Below are 19,979 nucleotides of genomic sequence, written 5' to 3'. Positions count from 1 at the left end.
CTTGGGAGGCTGAGGTGGGCAGATCACTTGAGGTCAGGCATTTGAGACCAGCCTGGCCAACATGGAGAAAACCCATCTCTACCAAAAATATAAAAAAAATTAGCCAGGCGTTGTGGCGGGCACCTGTAATCCCAGCTACTCGGGAGACTGAGGCAGGAAAATTGCTGTAACTGGGGAGGCAGAGCTTGCAGTGAGCTGAGATCATGCCACTGCACTCCAGCCTGGGCAACAGAGCGAGACTCCGTCTCAAAAAAAAAAAAAAAAAAGTTAAAAAGTGCTTAGTTGATATTTGTTGAGTGAAACTTGGGATGTATCGTATCTTGCAAAAAGTAAGGGCAGAAAAATAAGTACAGTGTTGCCTTCTCTGTCTGAGTCTGAGTTTCCTTATCAGTTAGGTTAAAGGGCTTGTTTGAAATTCTCTGTTATGTGCTGAGATGGGAAATGGTATTAGAAGTTATAGAATGCAGCAGAGATAGGCAGGGTATTGGTGCTGTTATTCTCCTTTTTTAATCCCCTTTTATGCTCCTCTAGGTCATTCTTCCACCCCAAGAAAGAGGGTAAAGCGAAGAAGCCTGAGAAGGAGGCATCCAACGGCAGCAGAGAGACGGAGCCCCCTCCGAAGTACGTCACAGGGCTGGGATATGGTGAATTTTTTCCTTTAGCAGTCAGGATTCTCTTGGTTGCAAGTGTACAAACCTAATGCAAAATGTCTTGGGACCCGAAAGATTTTTTCAGCCAGGCAGCCGGAAGTCCAAGAGCAAGAGCAGCTGCAGGCACAGCTGGATCCAGGGCCTTGGAGTCGTTCATTGGTCTGTTTCTGCAGGTCTTGGCTTTGTTCTACAACCAGACATTCTCCATGATGCAGAGAAGCTGGCCACTGGCCACATCTTAATGCTGTCTCATCTAAGTAGAAGAAGCGATACTCTTTTTTTTTTTTTTTTTTTTGAGACGGAGTCTCGCTCTGTCGCCCAGGCTGGAGTGCAGTGGCCTCCTCTCAGCTCACTGCAAGCTCCGCCTCCCGGGTTCACGCCATTCTCCGGCCTCAGCCTCCCGAGTAGCTGGGGCTACAGGCGCCCGCCACCTCGCCCGGCTATTTTTTTGTATTTCTTAGTAGAGACGGGGTTTCACCGTGTTAGCCAGGATGGTCTCGATCTCCTGACCTCGTGATCCACCCGTCTCGGCCTCCCAAAGTGCTGGGATTACAGGCTTGAGCCACCGCGCCCGGCCTTTTTTTTTTTTTTTTTTTGAGACAGAGTCTTGCTCTTGCCCAGGCTGGAGTACAATGGCGTGATCTCGGCTCACTGCACTCCAACCTGGGTGACTGAGGGAAACTCCATCTCAGAAAAAAAGAAGGTTTCCTAATAGATGCTGGAGACCAATGGAGCCTTAGGCAGGGACTCCATTTGCTCCTCAGCATCACCCATCACAGGACAGACACTCCAGAGGCCTCCAGAGATGTGTGACGGGTGGGTGAGTGGATGAGTGGGCAGGTGGATGGATGCATTAATGGATGAAACGATGAGATTTGCTGAGGAGGCAACTAGAGAATGTTCATTGGATGCTTGAAAGGAAGGGAAGGAAACAGCAAAGAAACCAGGGTGTTTGTGAGCAGTGACCCCACTCTGCCTGCTGTAGTTGCCCCTTTACACCCCCATTTCCCCACCTTCCAGGGCGGCACTGAAGGAGTGGAATGGAGTGGTGTCCGAGAGTGACTCTCCAGTGAAGAGGCCAGGCAGGAAGGCGGCCCGGGTCCTGGGCAGCGAAGGGGAAGAGGAGGATGAAGCCCTTAGCCCTGCTAAAGGCCAGGTAGGTCCCCATCAGCCTGCCCATTTTTACCCAAAGAAACGAATTCCCATTAGCCTTTGGAACAGAGCGCAGCAGCTGTTGAGGAGGATTCCGGAGAAATTGCCCGGGAGAGGTGGATGTGTTTCCTGGTTGTGTCGGGTGCAGACGGCCTGGTCCTAATTGCCCCTGCCCTAGGGCCTTGGGTGGCCTCCTTCACCAAGTTACGTCTTGGGTCCTCACCTGTAACGTGCAGCTCCTGATAACGCCTTCCTCATAGGGTGACTGGGAAGATGAAATGAGTTCATTTACATACAGATCTGAGAATAGTGCCTGATGTAAAGTAAGGGCTCAAGGCCCAGCGCAATGGTTTATGTCTGTAATCCCAGCACTTTGGGAGGCCATCGTGGGAGGATCACTTGAGGCCAGGAGTTCGAGACCAGGCTGGGCAACATAGCGAGACCCCATCTCTACAAAAAAATGTTTTAAAAATTAGCCAGGTGTGGTGGCGCATGCCTGCGGTGCTAGCTACTTGAGAGGCTGAGGCAGGAGGATCGCTTGAGCCCAGGAGTTCAAAGGCTTCAGTGAACTACGATTGTACCACTACACTCCAGCCTGGGTGACAGAGCAAGACCTTGCCTCAAAAATAAAACAAAAAAAATAAGGGCTCAAAAGTATATCTAGCCTCTCCTGTGGTCAGAGGGCTTTTTAACTTCTCCAAAAACATTGGATCACTCTCTTCCCCTGTTTAAGTCATTTAATGCTTGTTCATTGCTTTGTGGATGATGTCCAAAGCACAGTGCTACTTATTCTGTCAGTGGTGAGGTCAGGTCCTGTGACTCCCTGTGCAACCCACCTGGTATTCCACCACAGGCCAAAGCCAGGCCTTGTGGAAACCTACCAGGCCCCTCCTGCTCCTCCTCGCTTCCCCCCTGCCCATCACATCTGCAGCTGCATCAACAGCTCTTCCTCAGCTCGTTCCGTCCTGGCTTTCCACACCCACCGCGTGCACTTCCACCTCTGGGCCGCTACCTCTTTTCCCAGCCTGAAACTCTCTTTCCCAGATACACACCTGGCTCAGTCCCCTGCTTTCTTCCATGCTTTGCTCAGATATCACTTCCTCAGCGAAACTTTCCTCACCACCTATATTAGCTTCCCATTTGCTGCCGTAACAATTGACCACAAACACAGTGGCTTCCAACAATGCCAGTTTATTGTCTTACGGTTTGGGAGTCGTGAGTCTGAAATGGGTTGCACTGGGCTAAAATCAAGGTGTCAGCAGGTCTGCGTTCATTTCTGGGGGCTCTAGGGGAGAATCCAGGAATTGCCTTTTGCAGCCACCAGAGATCCCCCCTTCTCCGCTTTCAAAGCAAGTGGCCGGGCGCGGTGGCTCACACCTGTAACCCCAGCACTTTGGGAGGCCAAGGTGGGCGGATCACGAGGTCAGGAGATGGAGACCATCCTGGCTAACACGGTGAAACCCCATCTCTATCGAAAATACAAAAAATTATCTGGGCGTGGTGGCGGGCGCCTGTAGTCCCAGCTACTCGGGAGGCTGAGGCAGGAGAATGGCGTGAACCTGGGAGGCGGAGCTTGCAGTGAGCCGAGATCACGCCACTGCACTCCAGCCTGGGCAACACAGCGAGACTCCGTCTCAAAAAAAAAAAAAAAAAGCACGTGGCATTGCCTCCTTCTGTGCCTTTCTTCTGTGGCCACATCTCACCCTGACTTTCCTCTCCTGCCACCCTCTTCCACTTTGAAGGCCCCTGTGCCTGTATCAGGCCCACCTGGATAGTCCAGGATAATCCTGCTATCGGAAGGTCCACTGATTAGCAACCTCAATTACTCTTTGCCATGTAACCTAACATACGCCCAGGTTCCAGGTATTAGGACAGAGATCTCTTTTGGAGCTTGGACTTGACCCTGAGGCTTCTGGGGAGCTAGGAAGAGTTTTGGGCAGAAGAGAGGCAGAGATCGTTTAGTCCTGGGCTGTGTTTAAAATATACCTCTGGCCAGGCATGGTGGCTCATGCTTGTAATCCCAGCGCTTTGGGAGGCTGAGGCGGGTGGATCATGAGGTCAGGTGTTCGAGAGCAGCCTGGCCAACATAGTGAAACCCCGTCTCTACTAAAATACAAAAATTAGCCAGGCATGGTGGCACGGGCCTGTAGTCCCAGCTACTCAGGAGACTGAGACAGGAGAATCGCTTGAACCTGGGAGGCGGAGGTTGTGGTGAGCTGAGATCATGCCACTGCACTCCAGCCTGAACAACAGGGCGAGACTCCGTCTCAAAAAAAAAAAAAAAAAAAAATTCTCTGAGACCTGTATCTCCATCAGGGTCTCAATGGGAAACAGAAACCATACCAGTGATTTGAACAGAGGGAGTTTAAAGGATGGTCACTAGGTGTGCAGTTGTTAAATAGGTAACTGAAGGGGTAAAGAGAGAACTAACTCTAAGGCATCATGGAGGTAGCAACTGCCAGGTGCAGCGACTGTCCCTGTGGCTTTGGAGCTGAAATTCACACCTCTGTGGCGGGACTGCTGGCAGGTCTCTGAGCTTAGAGAAGGTGCCTCAAGAGCCTGGAGCTCTGATCTTTCAGGAAAGGAGCACTGGGTGGGAGATGCCGGTGTCTCTGATCAGGTACCACGTGGCAAGCCCCGTGCGTGTTAGAAAAAACTGTCAGTGGGATCCAGCAGCTGAGCCCCCAGGTGGAGAGAAGCTGGCTATGCCTCCAATCATGCAGTGCCCTCTAGTTCCCTCCATTGGCACTGCCTGATGCTGAGGTGGTGCCAGAGCAAGAAGGAGATTTGTGGAGTCCCAGTCCTGGCATCATGAGGGAGACTGGACAGTGACAGGTTTGGAGCTGAGAGAAAATCACTTAATAACTGGCACAGGGTCCTGTAAGAAGAGAGGTGAGTGATTGAAACCGAGACACAGTAGCAGTGGCTCAGGCAAGACGCAAACTTATTTTTCTCACTTATGAGTGCAGAGTCCAGGATTCATGTGACAGTCTCACAGGGTGAGAGGCCCAGGCTTCCTCTGTGCTGTCGTCTGCTCTCTGTAGATGCCCTTGTCCCTGTGAATATCCATATTCCACCAACAGGAAGAGGAGGGCACCCACTCAACATTAAGTGGATGTTATTTGAACCAAGAAATGCATGTTAGTCCATTTCGTATTGCTATAAAGGAATACTCGAGAGCAGTTAATTTATAAAGAGGTTGATTTTGGCCCACGGTCCTGCAGGCTGTACAAGAAGTATAATGCCAGCATCTGCTTCTGGGCCTCAAGATGCTTCCAGTCACGGTGGAAGGTGGAGGAGGAGCAGGTGTGTCACATGGCGAGAGAGGCATTTGAAACAACAGCCCTCATGTGAACCAGTAGAGGGAGAACTCGGTTCCTCCCACAAGGAGGGTACGAGCCATTCATGAGGGATCTGCCCACGTGACCCAAATGCCTCCCACCACGTCATACCTCCAACATTGGAGACCAGATTGCAACATGCGGCCTGGGGGGAACAAACATCCAATCTATGTGGAGAGAAGGTTGGGCATGGTGGCTCATGCCTGTATTTTCAGTGCTCTGGAGGCCAAGGCGGGAGGATCGTTTGAGCTCAGGAGTTCGAGACCAGCCTGGTCAACATGGTGAAACCCCATCTCTATAAAAAAAATACAAAAATTAGCTGGGCGTGGTGGCATGCACCCGTTATCCTAGCTGCTCGGGAGGCTGAGGCAGGAGAATTCCTTGGACCTGGGAGGCGGAGATTGCAGTGAGCCGAGATCGTGCCACTGCACTCACTGCAGTGAGACCCTGTCTCAAAAAAAAACTATACAAAGAGGTGTATATCATTTCCCCTGACTTCCCGTTGTGTAGAGCTGGCCAACGTAGTGAAACCCCGTCTCTACTCAAAATACAAAAATTAGCCAGGCATGGTGGTGCAGGCCTGTAGTCCCAGCTACTCGGGAGACTGAGGCAGGAGAATCGAAGATTCTGTTACTGCAGGAAACAGAAGCGCTATGGGGGGTCCTTGATAGGACCATGATCCTGCACTGGAGGGCGGGATGATGGCCCAGGTGAGAAGAGGCCAGACCTGAGTTAGGGCTGAGACCATAGGGTCAGAGAGGAAGGTAAACACAGGAGGTTTCGGTCCCCTCTACTCTCAACTTCTGGGAAATGGAGTCCCTCTTTCCCCCGCTCACTCTAGAACTGTTCTTTCGTCTTCCAGAAGCCTGCCCCGGACTGCTCACAGGTCTCCCCGCCCCGTTCCGCCACATCTCCTGAAAACAACGCTTCCCTCTCTGACACCTCTCCCAGGGACAGCTCCCCATCAGGGATCCCGAAGCGTCGCACAGGTGAGAACACACGGGCCGCTGCCCCTTCAGTCGCTTGCCTTTCTTTTTTTGTTTGTTTGTTTGTTTTTTGAGACGTAGTCTTGCTCTATTGCCCAGGCTGGAGTACAGTGGCGAGATCTCAGCTCACTGCAACCTCTGCCTCCTGGGTTCAAGCAATTCTCCTGCCTCAACTTCCTGAGTAGCTGGGATTACAGGAGCGTGCCACCGTGCCTGGCTAATTGTTATATTTTTAGTAGAGACGGGGTTTCACTATGTTGGCCAGGTTGGTCTCAAACTCCTGACCTCAGGTGATCCACCCACCTCAGCCTCCCAAAATGCTGGGATTACAGGCGTTAGCCACCACACTGGCCAGTCGCCTGCCTTTCTGCCCGCTTGGATTTCCATCCAAGGTTGTCATCCTTATGACAGTGGTGGTCTCAGTGTTGTGGTTAAGAGCACAGGTCCACCATCCACTGGCTGTATGACCTGGGACAAATGACCGACCTTCTCTGAGCTTAGGTTGCTTTATCTGTAGAGACGATGATAATGACAGCACCTACCGCACAGAAATATCTGAGTTAGAAGATAGCACGTGTAAGCTGCTCAGAACTGGGCCCAGCCCTTAGTCAGGGCTCAGTCATTGTTGGTCATTGTGATTGTAATTATCTGCTGAGACAGAGGCCTCATAGCTCATGTGGAAACACAAGCGTGGGGCCGTGGCTCAAGGGAGACTTCTGGAAGAGAGGCTCACCAAACTGAGCCCTTTAGGACAAAGAAGAGGCAACCAGCAGAGGATGCATTGCATGCTAAGCAAGGGAATATATAAATTGAGAAGGCCTGGGGGCCGCTCAGGGCCTGGCGTACTGGCATGTAGAGGGCAGGATTGGGGACGATGAGCAACGAGGTGAGAAGGTCCTGGAAAGCCAGCCTGGGGAACAGCATCTTTGTCCTAAGAGGGAATGGGGATGTTTGCTGTGGGGGAAGAACAGGGCGAGAGACCCACACGTAACGCAGGGCAGCGTGAGCCCTTGCTGTCCGGTCCGGCCTGCTGAGCGCTTTAGCGTGGTGAGTGTGACGGAGGAGCTGAATCTTTCATGTTAGATCCTTTCAGTTGAATTTATATTTGAAAGCTAATATGCAATTCAGTGAATAAAGACTGCACTTTTTCCACGTAATTTTGGAACAGCTTTGGTATGTGAATAGCCGTACATTTTATGAAACCTACACAGACCATGTTTCCGATGAAACATTTGGTGTCCAACTTGAGATGTGCAGTGAGTTCATTGGATTTTGAAGACCTAGCATGAGAAAAGAATGTTGGAATCATACTATTTTAGATGTGTTGAGCAACATAGATTCTTCAAACCAAGTTCAACCTGGTTTTTCCCGCTTTTTGTTAACGTGGCTGCAAGAAAGTTTAAGGTTACGTACATGGCTTGCCAGATCTTTCCATCGGACGACGCTGGGTGACGCAGGGTACTCTGGGAGCTCAGAAGTCAAGCGGCCTAGGGGAGGTGATGGCTGAGCCGAGTCTTAGAAGATGGATTGGAGTTGGCCATGTTGAGAAAGGACAGATGCACGTTTCTCAGACAAGAAAGGCACATGCAGAGGCCTCGAGATGGGAACAGCACGGCATGTTTGGGGCCTCTCATCCACTTCCTTGTTTCTGGAGAACCGGATGCGATCTGAGGAGCAGGGAAAGTTTGAGAATAGCACGTGGTGAGAGGTGAGCTAGAGAGGAGAGTGGGGGCTGGATCTGAAAAGGTCTTGCACGCCCAGCTAAGGAGCCTGGGCTTCGTGCTGCAGATCCTGGGAGCCATGGAAGGGCTGTGAGCTGGGGAGGCAGGTTCATCCATGAATGAAAGGCGGCCATAAGGAAGTCACAGTGTGGCTGAGGGCATGCTGGGAGCTCCGGGTAGATGCTGAGGTTGGCCCTGGGGGCGTGTCAGGGGATCGTGTTTAGAGGGAGTGACATTGAGCTGGGTCTCAAACCGCACATGCTGAGGCCGGGAGGGGTGACATGACTGGGTGTGTCTGGAAACACCCCAGTTTAGCAGTGATATCAAAGAAGGTGGAGTATGTGGTGTGGGACGGGTTAGAAGGTCAGATGGAGAGAGATTAGGTAGGATCAGGGTAGACATCAAAAGACTTTATCCTGGATACAGCAGAGAATGTGGAATCATGGAAGGGTTTTGAGCAGGGACAGACAGTGCCTGCCATGCTGATAGAAGGTTGAAGGAGCCACTGGGGGCCGGGAGACCAGGGACCAGGTGGTGCAATGGCCACCATGAGATATAACAGTGAAGCTGCGTGTAACTGCCTTCGTGTGAGCTCTTCATCAAGGGTTAGTTAGGTTTAGTTAGTTTAGAGTCTTCTGGAAGCAGGCTCTGAAGCTCTGAAACAGGGATCCAAATGCAAGTGATTTGTTTAGGAGGTGCAGGGAACAGAGGGTGATTCAGGGCAGGGGAGCAGCCAACACGGGATGGGCTGTTAGGTCTGCTACGCACTGGGCAGCTGGAGCTTGGTTTTGTGGGATTCTCTGGAGGACGGTGTCAATGCTCCAGAGTGATCCGCGAGATGCAAGGCAGCTGAGGTATTGATACACCAACTCCTGCCGACCATGGGGTGAGGGCCTCTCCTGGGGCTAGTTTATTCCCTGCCACTTCCAGACTTCCGAGGTTCCGGGGAAGCTGTCTGGAACACTTGGAGGCAGTTAAGATCTGAGGGGAGCAGTGGGGAGCTCAGGGGACCTGCTGGAATCTGTACTGTGCCGAGTGCATTACATCATTGTTTCCTTGTGGGGATTATTTCCATTCTGCAGTGGTGAGAGAGCAAAGCACAGAGAAATTAAGTAACCTGCTCAAGGTCACACAGCCAGGAAGCAGCAGGGATTGAAGGGTGCGGCCTGCACTGGGGCAGTGGCTGTGTGCAGGCAGAGAAGGGGAGAGGGCCCAGAGCCTCCCAGGGGCTACATCAGCGAGTCTGAGTTCTCTGGGATGGGAGCACACAAGCCAGCGAGGTCAGCTACACCAAGCCCTTTGCCTCCCCAGCTCGGAAGCAGCTCCCGAAACGGACCATTCAGGAAGTCCTGGAAGAGCAGAGTGCGGACGAGGACAGAGAAGCCAAAAGGAAGAAGGAGGAGGAAGGTGAGCCCCCAGGAGGAGAGAACTGTGTGTGTGTGTGGTGGGGGATCCGCAAGGGCAGGGGCCTGAGAGCTCAGGATGTTCGGACCCTGCCGATTTGATGCCTGTGTCCAGGAACCCCAGGAATTCCACCTACCAATATGGGAACTTCTGTTCTGAAAACATTGTGGGATATATTTGTTTGGACATCTTAATTTAGTCATCATTCAGGCACAGTTTCCCATTTTTATTTTCTGTTTTTATATTTATTTAATGGAAACTATTTTCTTCTAAATGATTTCCTTTTCCTTGTAAATTTTACCGTAAAGCTGAGGTTCCCAAACTTTCTTAGTTCACAGCACCCTTGATGTCTTAGTAATTTTTTTTTACGGTGCTCCTAGGCCAATACCTTATCCGTTCTATTGATTAAGTGGTTATATCCAAACACCTAGTAGATACTATACATGCATTGAAAAAAAAAGTAATATTTGTGTTTTGTTCCTTTGTTTTTTTGAGATGGAGTCTCACTCCGTCACTCAGGCTAGAGTACAGTGGTGCAGTCTGGGCTCACTGCAGCCTCCACCCCCCAGGCTCAAGTGATTCTCCCACCTCAGCTTCCCAAGTAGCTGGGATTACAGACACCCCCCACCATGCCCAGCTAATTTTTGTATTTTTAGTAGAGATGGGGTTTCACTATGTTGACCAGGCTGGTCTCGAACTCCTGAGCTCACATGATCCGCCCACCTCGGCCTCACAAAGCCCTGGGATTACAGGCGTGAGCCACCGCACCCAGCCTGTATTTTGTTCTTAAATAACCACAATTACTTGTGGGAAATGCCTTGGATACTTTATAACATCTTAAACAGTGGAATCTAATTGAAAACTGCCACCGTCATATCCTGGTCTATGTTGATTTTTGTACAGTACTTGATTTTTATAGCAGCAACCTATGAAAACCCAGCTTTGCAGAGATGCAGTGTCATTACAAGAAATGTGACATAATACTGAAAACTGAAATACCTCGAACTTGTAGTTCATACAGTGGCCAACAGGTGTCGCCGGGTTTCCTTTGAAAAATCCAAAATACCTTGCAGTGCCCAGTGAGTTCCCGGCATGTTGGTGAACCCACTGGAAACAGCCATAAAGATCTGATCCATTGATCATCTGGGGCCTGCATGAGATTACACCAATTGCAGCCTTTAAGGTCGTCAGATTTTTTGTTTCTGCAAACAAGTAAAAGGTCCATTTTCCCAGGGCAGATTTAAATTTGGTTAAGATTTGATTTCTTGGCCAGGTGCAGTGGCTCATGCCTGTAATCCCAGCAGTTTGGGAGGCTGTGGCGGGTGGATCACTTGAGGTCGGGAGTTAGAAACCAGCCTGGCCAACATGGTGAAACCCCATCCCTACCAAAATTGCAAAAATTAGCTGGGTATGGTGGCGGGCGCCTGTAGTCCCAGCTACTCAGGAGGCTGAGGCACAAGAATCACTTGAACCTGGGAGGTGGAGGTTGCAGTGAGCTGAGATTGCGCCACCGCACTCCAGCCTGGGCGACAGAGGGAGACTCCGTCTCAAAAAAAGAAAAAAAAAAGATTTGATTTCTTATTGATAATTTTTAGTACAAATTTTACTGTAAACTACACTTTCAGCCATTGTCAGTGTCCAGTGAGGGGCAGCGAAGGTGGCCTCTTTCTACTAACGCAGATTTTCCCCAAGTTGGTTTTTGCAGTTTTTATTGTGACCCTAGAGGTATGATTTTTTTTAACTTTAAAAGTTTTTGTCTATAGCAGGCCGTCATTTGCATTTTTAACCCTTTCAGATTCTATTTTGGGGTGAATAACACTAAAGGAATCGTTTGTAAAGAAAGACACACCATGTATGTCTTGGCTACATAGGCAAATGGGGGCTGGACTCCCTCAAGGTCCCTGCCTTGCTTGGGGTTGACAAGGAGCAGGGTCTTACATGGCCCGCCACTTAACAGATACCTTGGATTGGTACAAGGTAGAACTGTAATCCCAGCACTTTGGGAGGCCGAGGTGGGTGGCTCACCTGAGGTCAGTAGTTCAAGACCAGCCTGGCCAACATGGTGAAATCTCATCTCTACTAAAAATACAAAAAAATAGCCGGACGTGGTGGCGGGTGCCTATAATCCCAGCTACTTGGGAGGCTGAGGCCGGATAATCGCTTGAACCCAGGAGGCGGAGGTTGCAGTGAGCCGAGATCGCACCATTGCATTCCAGCCTGGGCGACAAGAATGAAACTCTGTCTCAAAACAACAACAACAACAACAACAACAAAACAGATGACAGATGAGGGCAGATTGCCTCCACAGTCAAAATGCCCTTGTAGGTTCACTGTGATTTTTTTGCTATCTGACCGTTCTGTCTATTGTCAGAAGTGGAGACCCCAGAAGAAAGCCTCACAGAGGCTGAAGTGGCAACAGAGAAGGAAGGAGAAGACAGGGACCAGCCCACCACACCTCCCAAGCCCCTAAAGACCTCCGGTGAGTTTCCGGTCCTCTCCTCCGCCCTGCCCTGCCTCCTGATTTTGGGGTCAGAAGTCTTTGGAGGACAATTAATTTAAACAAGGCATAGATTCTCAAACTTATTGCTTAAGTGCAAAATCTAGAAAAAGGATAGTTTTTATTACTTTTTTTTTTTTTTTTAATTATTATTTTTTCCCATGCATATGGAAAAGGAGGAAAGAGCCAGTCATTCTTTAAAAAGTCTTCATAGGCCAGTTGCGGTGGCTCACACCTGTTATCCTAGCTCTTTGGGAGGCTGGGGTGGGTGGACTGCTTGAGCCCAGGAGTTCGAGACCAGCCTGGGCAACGTGGCGAAACCCCATCTCTACCAAAAAAAATACAAAAATGAGCTGGGTGTGGTGGCACGCACCTGTAGTCCCAGCTACTTGGGAGGCTGAGGTGGGAGGATTGCTCGAGTCCAGGAGGTGGAGGTTGCAGTGAGCTATGATCGCACCACTGCACTCCAGCCTGGGCGACAGAGCAAGAGCTCCCCTGCCTCAAAAAAAGTAAAAGATAAAACGTGTTCACAGCTTTCAGAAGTCATAGGTGTAAATTAAATGTTATTAATTAAGTTAGACAACCAAACTGAGTTACAGGATTTTAGAGGCTGAAGTTACCCTCGCAGGGTGGTCCAAGTGGCCGTGAGGCCTCTGTGTTAGAAACGCTTGCAGGGAGAATTTTAGGGATCCAGAGTTGTATCTGATTTTCTGCAGCTGCTGGGAGGACTGGGAATATTTTCTTCTCATGAGGATGAGATTTCTTTTTACCACTATTCCTAAGTCTCCTACTGCAGGCCAAGTGCTAGAATTCCACTAGTTTAGCACTGAGGAGTAGACAGCAGGCCTGAGATCTCAACTCAAAGCTAGCAGAAAGGAAAAGGGTAGGTTTAGCTATATCTTCCATCTGTGGGGTCAGAATGATCTTGGAGATTAAAAAAAAAAGTCTCAGGGTCAAAAGAGTTTGCATCACCGTCTGAGCGCTCTCACCACAGAAGCAGAGACCCCGACGGAAAGCGTTTCGGAGCCCGAGGTGGCCACGAGGCAGGAACTGCAGGAGGAGGAAGAGCAGACCAAGCCTCCCCGCAGCGCTCCCAAGACACTCAGCAGCTTCTTCAGTGAGTTTTCCTTGCTCACCCCACCTCCCGGGGTTGTCCAGGCAGGAGGCTGGTGGGCCTGTCTCCAGAGGCCTGAGATGCTGTGAGACCCTTCTCCCTTTCCTGCTGGTTGGAAAGTCAGCCTCGTCTCTACCAGCCTGTCACCCGTCTCCCCACGCACTGGGGTAGTGCTGGGTGCAGAATGGATGGGAGGTGGAGGCTACCGGAAGGGGAAAAGACCCACTGTTTTCTATCTTCATTCCTAGCGCCCCGGAAGCCAGCAATCAAAAAAGAAGTGAAGGAGGAGGAGCCAGGGGCTCCAGGAAAGGAGGGAGCTGCTGAGGGGTGAGTCAGTGTCCGGGTCTGGAAAGGGTCTTCGAGCTGTGTTTCCTTCTCTGCATTCCCACAGCCCCACCCCCAGCTCAGGCTTCCTCCTCTTGCAGGACTCGGCAAACCTTTTCTATAAAGAGCCAGGGAGTAAATATTTTAGGCTTTACGGGACACATTTGGCCCCTGTTGCAACACCATTCTTAGCTCCCAGGACCTGTAGAAACGGTCCAGGATCGGAGTTTGCTGACCATGGCCCCAGCCACCCCCTGACCCTGCCTCCAGTCTTTCATCCTCAGTCTGATCCCCGTAGAGCCTGGGGGATCTTTCTAACACCCAGAGTTGACTCTGCCCCTCTAGGGTTCCCTAGAGCCCTCAGGAGAAAATCTAAGCCCATTCGACAGCTGACCCCCACCTCCCTCTCTGGCCTCACTTCCTACTTCTCTGTTCCTCTGGCTCTGAACTCACCAGATTTTTTATTTTTGAGACGGAGTCTTGCTCTGTTGCCTAGGCTACAGTGCAGTGGTGCCATCTCAGGTCACTACAACCTCCACCTCCCAGGTTCAAGCGATTCTCCTGCTTTAGCCTCCCAAGTAGCTGGGATTACAGGTGCACGCCACCACACCCAGCTAATTTTTGTATTTTTAGTAGAGACATGGTTTCACCATGTTGGTCAGGCTAGTCTTGAACTCCTAGCCTCAGGTGGTCCATCCACCTCGGCCTCGCAAAGTGCTGGGATTACAGGCGGGAGCCACTACACCTGGCCTGAACTCACCAGATTTAGTGTATGTGCTGGAAGCCAGTAGGCGCATCTCCTCTGCCTTAAAATTCCCTGAACACCCCTTCTGTGCCAGCCATGGGCGGCCCATGGGGATGAACCATAGAGAGCCGGCCGCCCCGCCCTGGCCCTGGTGATGTGCATAGTGTGCTGGGGCTGTGGGACCCTGAGTAGGTTGTTAAACAATTCGTTGCTTCACTGTAATTTTGTTAATTATTTGAGGAGATGTCTGGGCTGATTCCCATGACACCTAATATGCACGCAGGAGGCCACACTGAAGACTGATTGGATGCGTGGGTGGATACATATCCTATAGTGATGATGTCACCCCCCTGCCATGCTCAAAACCCATCTGCAATTCCCCCCAGCACAGAGGATAAATGCTGGGCTTCCCAGTGCCCTCATGAGCCAGCCGTGTCCACCTTACATTGCAGCCTCCTGGCATCTGCAGCCTCCTCCTGCTCCCTCCACACACCGTGTCCCCATGTCCTGTCATTCCTCCCTGCTTTTTTTTTTGAGACGGAGTCTCACTCTGTTGCCCAGGCTGGAGTGCAGTGGCGCCATCTCAGCTCACTGCAACCTCTACTTCCTGAGTTCAAGTGATTCTTCTGTCTCCGCCTCCCAAGTAGCTGGAATTACAGGTGCCTGCCACCAAGCCTGGCTAATTTTTGTATTTTTTAGTAGAGACCAGGTTTCACCATGTTGTCCAGGCTGGTCTCAAACTCCTGATCTCAGGTGATCCGGCCGCCTCAGCCTCCCAAAGTGCTGGGATTACCAGCATGAGTCACCGCACCCAGCCTCCGCCCTGCTTCTGAACATGCTTGCCCCCGGCCTAGAACACTGTCCCCAACCCACCCTGCCCAGCAGGCTTCCCTCAGGCCCCAGCTCCCATTGCACCTGCACATCTGATTGTTAATCAATGTGGCATTAGCACAGCACCTGGCACTTTGCGACACCCAAGACTGTACGCGCCTCCCTCTGTCCTACCCCAGCCATGCGATCCCTTTTCTGTTTCTCAAGTGTGTCTGCACCTCGGGGCCTTTGCACTCGCTATTCTCGCTGCCTGGAATGCTCTTCCCCTGCTGCCCATTGTGCTAACCCCTCCCCTCATTCTGCCCAGATGTCTCCGGCGTTCCTTGACCGCCCTGTGAAGCAGCACCTCTCATCTCTTCCTCTCCCTCTACTCAGCTTTCTTTTGTTTTCTGAAAGATTTTTTTTAACACCTAAAACTAATGATGTGCTTATACAGGGGTTTTTTTTTGCCCGCTTTCCTCTGACTCTCCTGCTGGAATGTGAGCTCCAGGTTAGCAAACTTTGTTTCATCCAGCTGTGCACTGTGTGCCTTGAACAGAGCCTGGCACATCACAGTTGGAGGAATGACTTCGCTTTGACCCAGGGCTCTATGCCATTCAATCTCCCTTTTGCCTCTGTAGACCCCTGGACCCATCTGGTTACAATCCTGCCAAGAACAGCTACCATCCCGTGGAAGACGCCTGCTGGAAACCGGGCCAGAAGTGAGGTTTCTCCCTTTTCACACTGTCCCCCTGCAGTCCCTGTTGCCGCTGGAGGCTCTCTAAGCAGAGCCTTGGTTGGGAGAAATGGTCAAGTCTCTCCCTCCTGTGTTTTGGCGACAATCAGCAGCATTGAAAGGGACAGAGAGACAGCCCTGGGCATGAGCTCATGCATTTGGGTATTGGCAAGGGTTTCCCAGGGAGGTGTGAGGAAGCAAGGGTGCAGACGGGCAGCGTGGTATAGCCGGCACCACTGTCGCTCTTGCGGCTCTGTTCCTTCCCCAGGGTCCCTTACCTGGCTGTGGCCCGGACGTTTGAGAAGATCGAGGAGGTGTCTGCCCGGTAACTAATCAGGCTTGCCTGGGCGGGGGCGGGGACGCTTCTGGCTCTGTCCTCTGCACGGCGGTCCATGCTGCTTTGTTCCGCCAAATCCTTTCAACTTGGCCTCCGACCCCACTCGGGCATATGATCATGGATGTCAGACGTGGTCACAAAAGCAGGTCCTCTTAACTTTCTGCCTCGTTCTCATGGGTCAGAGCAAGACACAAGGGTGAGCCCAGATGTGCGGCTCATTCTGCTTCCTGCCTTCACTGTCAACCCCACTTCCATATGTGTCCATGTTGGTTAAGTGATTCGAGCCTGTTGTGACTGCTCTGTAGTGTCCCTTTCTCACATTGCATATGTTACCAGCACTTTTTTTTTTTTTTTTTTTTGAGACGGAGTCTCACTCTGTCACCCAGGCTGGAGTGCAGTGGCCGGATCTCGGCTCACTGCAAGCTCCGCCTCCTGGGTTTACGCCATTCTCCTGCCTCAGCCTCCCGAGTAGCTGGGACTACAGGCGCCCGCCACCTCGCCCGGCTAGTTTTTTTGTATTTTTTAGTAGAGACGGGGTTTCACCATGTTAGCCAGGATGGTCTCGATCTCCTAACCTCGTGATCCGCCCATCTCGGCCTCCCAAAGTGCTGGGATTACAGGCGTGAGCCACCACACCCGGCCCTAATTTTGTATTTTTAATAGAGACGAGATTTCACTATGTTGGCCAGGCTGGTCTCGAACTCCTGACCTCAAGTAATCTGCCCGCCTCAGCCTCCCAAAATGCTGGGATTACAGGCCTAAGCCACCACATCCAGCCCTCTTCTGTATTTTGTAAGGATGCTTTTTGGATTCAGAGCCTACCTGAAAAGACCTTGTTTCCAAATCAGGTCATGTTGTGAGGCTCTGAGTAGACACGAATTTCGGGGTAGGCTGTTCTACCCACTGCACCATCCAATGGTGGCTCTTGCCTACAATTATTACTGTGGGATTTCCCTAATGTTGGTTTTTGTATTTCTTCTCTGAACCTTAAAAACCTTGGTAATGAGACTTCTGTAAGAAAAACACAGATTCTCTTTTTAATGAGGCCCCCTAAGTTTGCCAGTAACAAACCTATTCTTTCCAGCTTTGATGTTTTAGACAGAAACACGGTTTTCTTTTTAGAGGCAGCACAGCTTAGTGGCCGGGAGCACAGTCCTCAGGCACACGGCCTTGGTTTACATCTCAGCTTGATACTTGCTCTGTGACCTTGGGCAGGCCGTGGACTCTCTGTGCCTCCGTTTCTTCATCTGTAAGATGGAAATAATAATAGTACCTGCCTCAGAGGCGAGCTGTGAAGATTCAGTGAGTTAAAAGGTGCAAAGTGGCTGGCCGTATTGGCTCGCGCCTGTAATCCCAGCACTTTGGGAGGCCAAGGCACGTGGATCATTTGAGGTCAGGAGTTCGAGACCAGCCTGACCAACATGTTGAAACCCCATCTCTACTAAAAATTAAACAAAAGTGAGCCGGGTGTGGTGGTGCGCACTGCTAGTCCCAGCCACTCTGGAGGAGAATGACCTGAACCCACGAGGTGGAGGTTGCAGGGAGCCGAGATCGCGCCACTGCATTCCACCTTGGGCAACGGAGCGAGACTCTGCCTTAAAAAAAAGAGTGCGGAGTGCTCAAAGCCAGCGCCTGAATTTAGAAAATGCTCCATAGCAGGCCAGGTGCGGTGGCTCACGCCTGTAATTCCAGCACTTTGGGAGGCCGAGGCAGCAGATCACGAGGTCAGGAGATCGAGACCATCCTGACTAACACGGTGAAACCCCGTCTCTACTAAAAATACAAAAATTAGCCGGGCGTGGTGGCGGGCGCCTGTAGTCCCAGCTAATCAGGAGGCTGAGACAGGAAAACGGCGTGAACCCGGGAGGCGCAGCTTGCAGTGAGCCGAGATTGCGTCACTGCACTCCAGCCTGGGCGACAGAGAGAGACTCTCTCAAAAAAAAAAAAAAAAAAAGAAAACACCCTGTCATTTCTCTGGGCTGATCATCACCATCTTCATCATTGTTACTGTCACACCAAGTCGCCCCCCCCACTGTATCCACCCAGTGGGTTCACCTTGCCCGCTGCCTAGACAAAGCCAATTTATCAAGACGGGGGAACTGCAGTGGAGAAAGAGTAATTCCCGCAGGACCGGCTGGGCGGGAGACCGGAGTTTTATTTTCACTCAGGTCAGTCTCCCTGAGCATTTGGGGAGCAGAGGTTTTAAAGAAAATTTGGCAGGTAGGGGCTTGGGAAGGGGGGCGTGCCGATTGGTCAGGTTGAAGATGGACTCACGGGGGCTCAAAGTGAGTTTTTCTTGCTGTCTTCTGTTCCTGGATGAGATGGCAAACTCGCTGAGCCAGATTACCAGTCTGGGTGGTGTCAGGCTGAGTGCAGGGTCTGCAAACTCTCTCAAGACCTGATCTTAGGTTTTACAATAGTGATGTTATCCCCAGGAGAAGGCTGAGGAGCCAGAGGCTGCGTGACCCCTAAACCTAAATTTCTGATCTTGTAGCTAATTTGTGAGTCTTGCAGAGGCAGGTCCCTAGGCAAAAAGGGGTCTTTTCCGGAAAGGGCTATTACCAATTTCGTTTCAGAGTCAAACCATGAACCGAATTCCTTCCCACAGTTAGTTCTTCCTATACTCAGGACTGAACAAGGACAGCTTAAAGGTTGGAAGCAAGATGGAATCGGTTAGGTGTGATTGCTTTCCACTGTCATCATTTCCTCAGTTAGGGTTTTGCAAAGGCGGTCTCACCACTTAGCAATCTGTGATTTTCCTCGTGGCTCCAGGCCCCAGAGCCTGGGACTGTTCCCGAGCCCTTTCCTCTTCTCCTTTCTCCATTTCTTTCTAGTGTCCACCCCCTTAAACCCACCCCACCCCTACACCACACTTTGGCCTTGAAGAACCAGGTGGTGACACCCCCGTCCCCTCCTCCAGGCTCCGGATGGTGGAGACACTGAGCAACTTGCTGCGCTCCGTGGTGGCCCTGTCGCCTCCAGACCTCCTCCCGGTCCTCTACCTCAGCCTCAACCACCTTGGGCCACCGCAGCAGGGCCTGGAGCTTGGCGTGGGTGATGGCGTCCTTCTCAAGGCAGTGGCCCAGGCCACAGGTAAGAGGGACTGTGGTTGGAGGGACCAGAAGGACGGGAGCTCAGCCAGAGAAAATGCAGAGGTCAGGCAGATCGGAGAGAGACTCTGCAACTGGGGTGGGGCAAAGGCTGAGAGGGAGGAGAGCCTGATGGGGACAGATTTGCAGGGGTGTGGGAGAGAACATGGGGCAGCGGTTCAGGCGAGGGAGGACCAGGCCTGTGTTGGGATAGGGGCCGTGGGGCGCACTAAAGGGGAGGGCTGGGGAAAGATGCTGGAGGCAGCGACAGCAGGATTCGGGGGCTGAGATTGAAGGTTGGGGCGTAGAGAGGTCTGAAAGGACTTCGACTGGAGGGACTGGAAGGAGTGGGAGGAAGGAACTCCGTGTGTGAGGGTCCAATGGCCTGCAGGGGCCCAGCCGCCAGCGCTGGGTGGAAAGGCTGGTGATGTGGACGACCCGCCTGCCAAAGGCTTGGAGTGCTCGATGCTTATCATGAGGACACTGGGGAGCCATGGAAGGATTGTGAGCAGGCAAGGGGCAGCGTCCAGGGAGAAGAGGAGCTGCATCCCAGCTGTAGAGAAGAGAGGAGAGGGCAGGAGTTGGGAGAGAGGGAGCACGGGAGAGATCCGGCAAACAGTGGGTGTCAGGGTGAGAAGGCAGGAGGAATGCCTCCAGGATCTCCCTGGGCGAGGGGATGGATGAGGAAGCCATCAGCAGCCTGGGACCCTGGTGAGCGGCAGGCACCTGCAGGGGGCATTAATCACCCCAGCGTGGGGCAGGCGTGGGCAGCCTCTATCTGTGGGCCCCCAGGGTCATCCAGGACGTTTGGAAATGGGTCTGAGGCTCACCAGGTCTGGCTCAGAGCCCAGGGTTCGGGAGTGGTCAGCGTAGGAGGGATGACCACCCACTGGCGAGTTCTCATCCACTTGGGGAGAGGATGTGCTGGGAGCACTGGAGCTGGCTTAGGGCCATGGAGACCAACGTGTAGGGAAGGCGGGGGTTTCAGGCTTTCGCGAGAGGACACAGGGACTGAGAAAAGTTGACTTGGATCAGGAAAGAGTTACAGGCTTATGGGAGCCAGAGGAGATGAG

At 51.8% G+C, this 19,979-nt stretch overlaps 1 protein-coding gene across 8 annotated transcripts in view; it reads left to right on the top strand.

Moving 5' to 3' along the window:
* The window catches only part of LIG1 (DNA ligase 1), a 52,092-nt gene that overhangs the window by 6,818 nt on the left and 25,295 nt on the right, over positions 1-19,979 (top strand). For 2 of the 8 annotated variants that reach the window (XR_003116834.1, XM_025366530.1), the window contains exons 3-12: positions 532-621; positions 1,671-1,806; positions 6,006-6,132; positions 9,162-9,257; positions 11,629-11,733; positions 12,746-12,868; positions 13,114-13,192; positions 15,386-15,466; positions 15,749-15,805; positions 18,738-18,910. Coding sequence is in view for 5 of the 8 variants with exons in the window: in XM_025366530.1 (XP_025222315.1) it covers positions 532-621; positions 1,671-1,806; positions 6,006-6,132; positions 9,162-9,257; positions 11,629-11,733; positions 12,746-12,868; positions 13,114-13,192; positions 15,386-15,466; positions 15,749-15,805; positions 18,738-18,910 (1,067 nt within the window). In the remaining 3 variants the exon portion in view is untranslated. Of the gene's footprint in view, positions 1-531; positions 622-1,670; positions 1,807-6,005; positions 6,133-9,161; positions 9,258-11,625; positions 11,734-12,745; positions 12,869-13,113; positions 13,193-15,385; positions 15,467-15,748; positions 15,806-18,737; positions 18,911-19,979 lie in introns of all 8 variants that reach the window. The other 6 variants (XR_003116833.1, XM_025366529.1, XR_003116835.1 and 3 more) reach the window with 4 other exon arrangements.

The sequence above is a fragment of the Theropithecus gelada genome, chromosome 19 (genome assembly GCF_003255815.1).
Source record: "Theropithecus gelada isolate Dixy chromosome 19, Tgel_1.0, whole genome shotgun sequence".
NCBI classification, from domain to species: Eukaryota; Metazoa; Chordata; class Mammalia; order Primates; family Cercopithecidae; genus Theropithecus; species Theropithecus gelada.
This window is presented reverse-complemented; position numbering and strand designations above follow the sequence as displayed.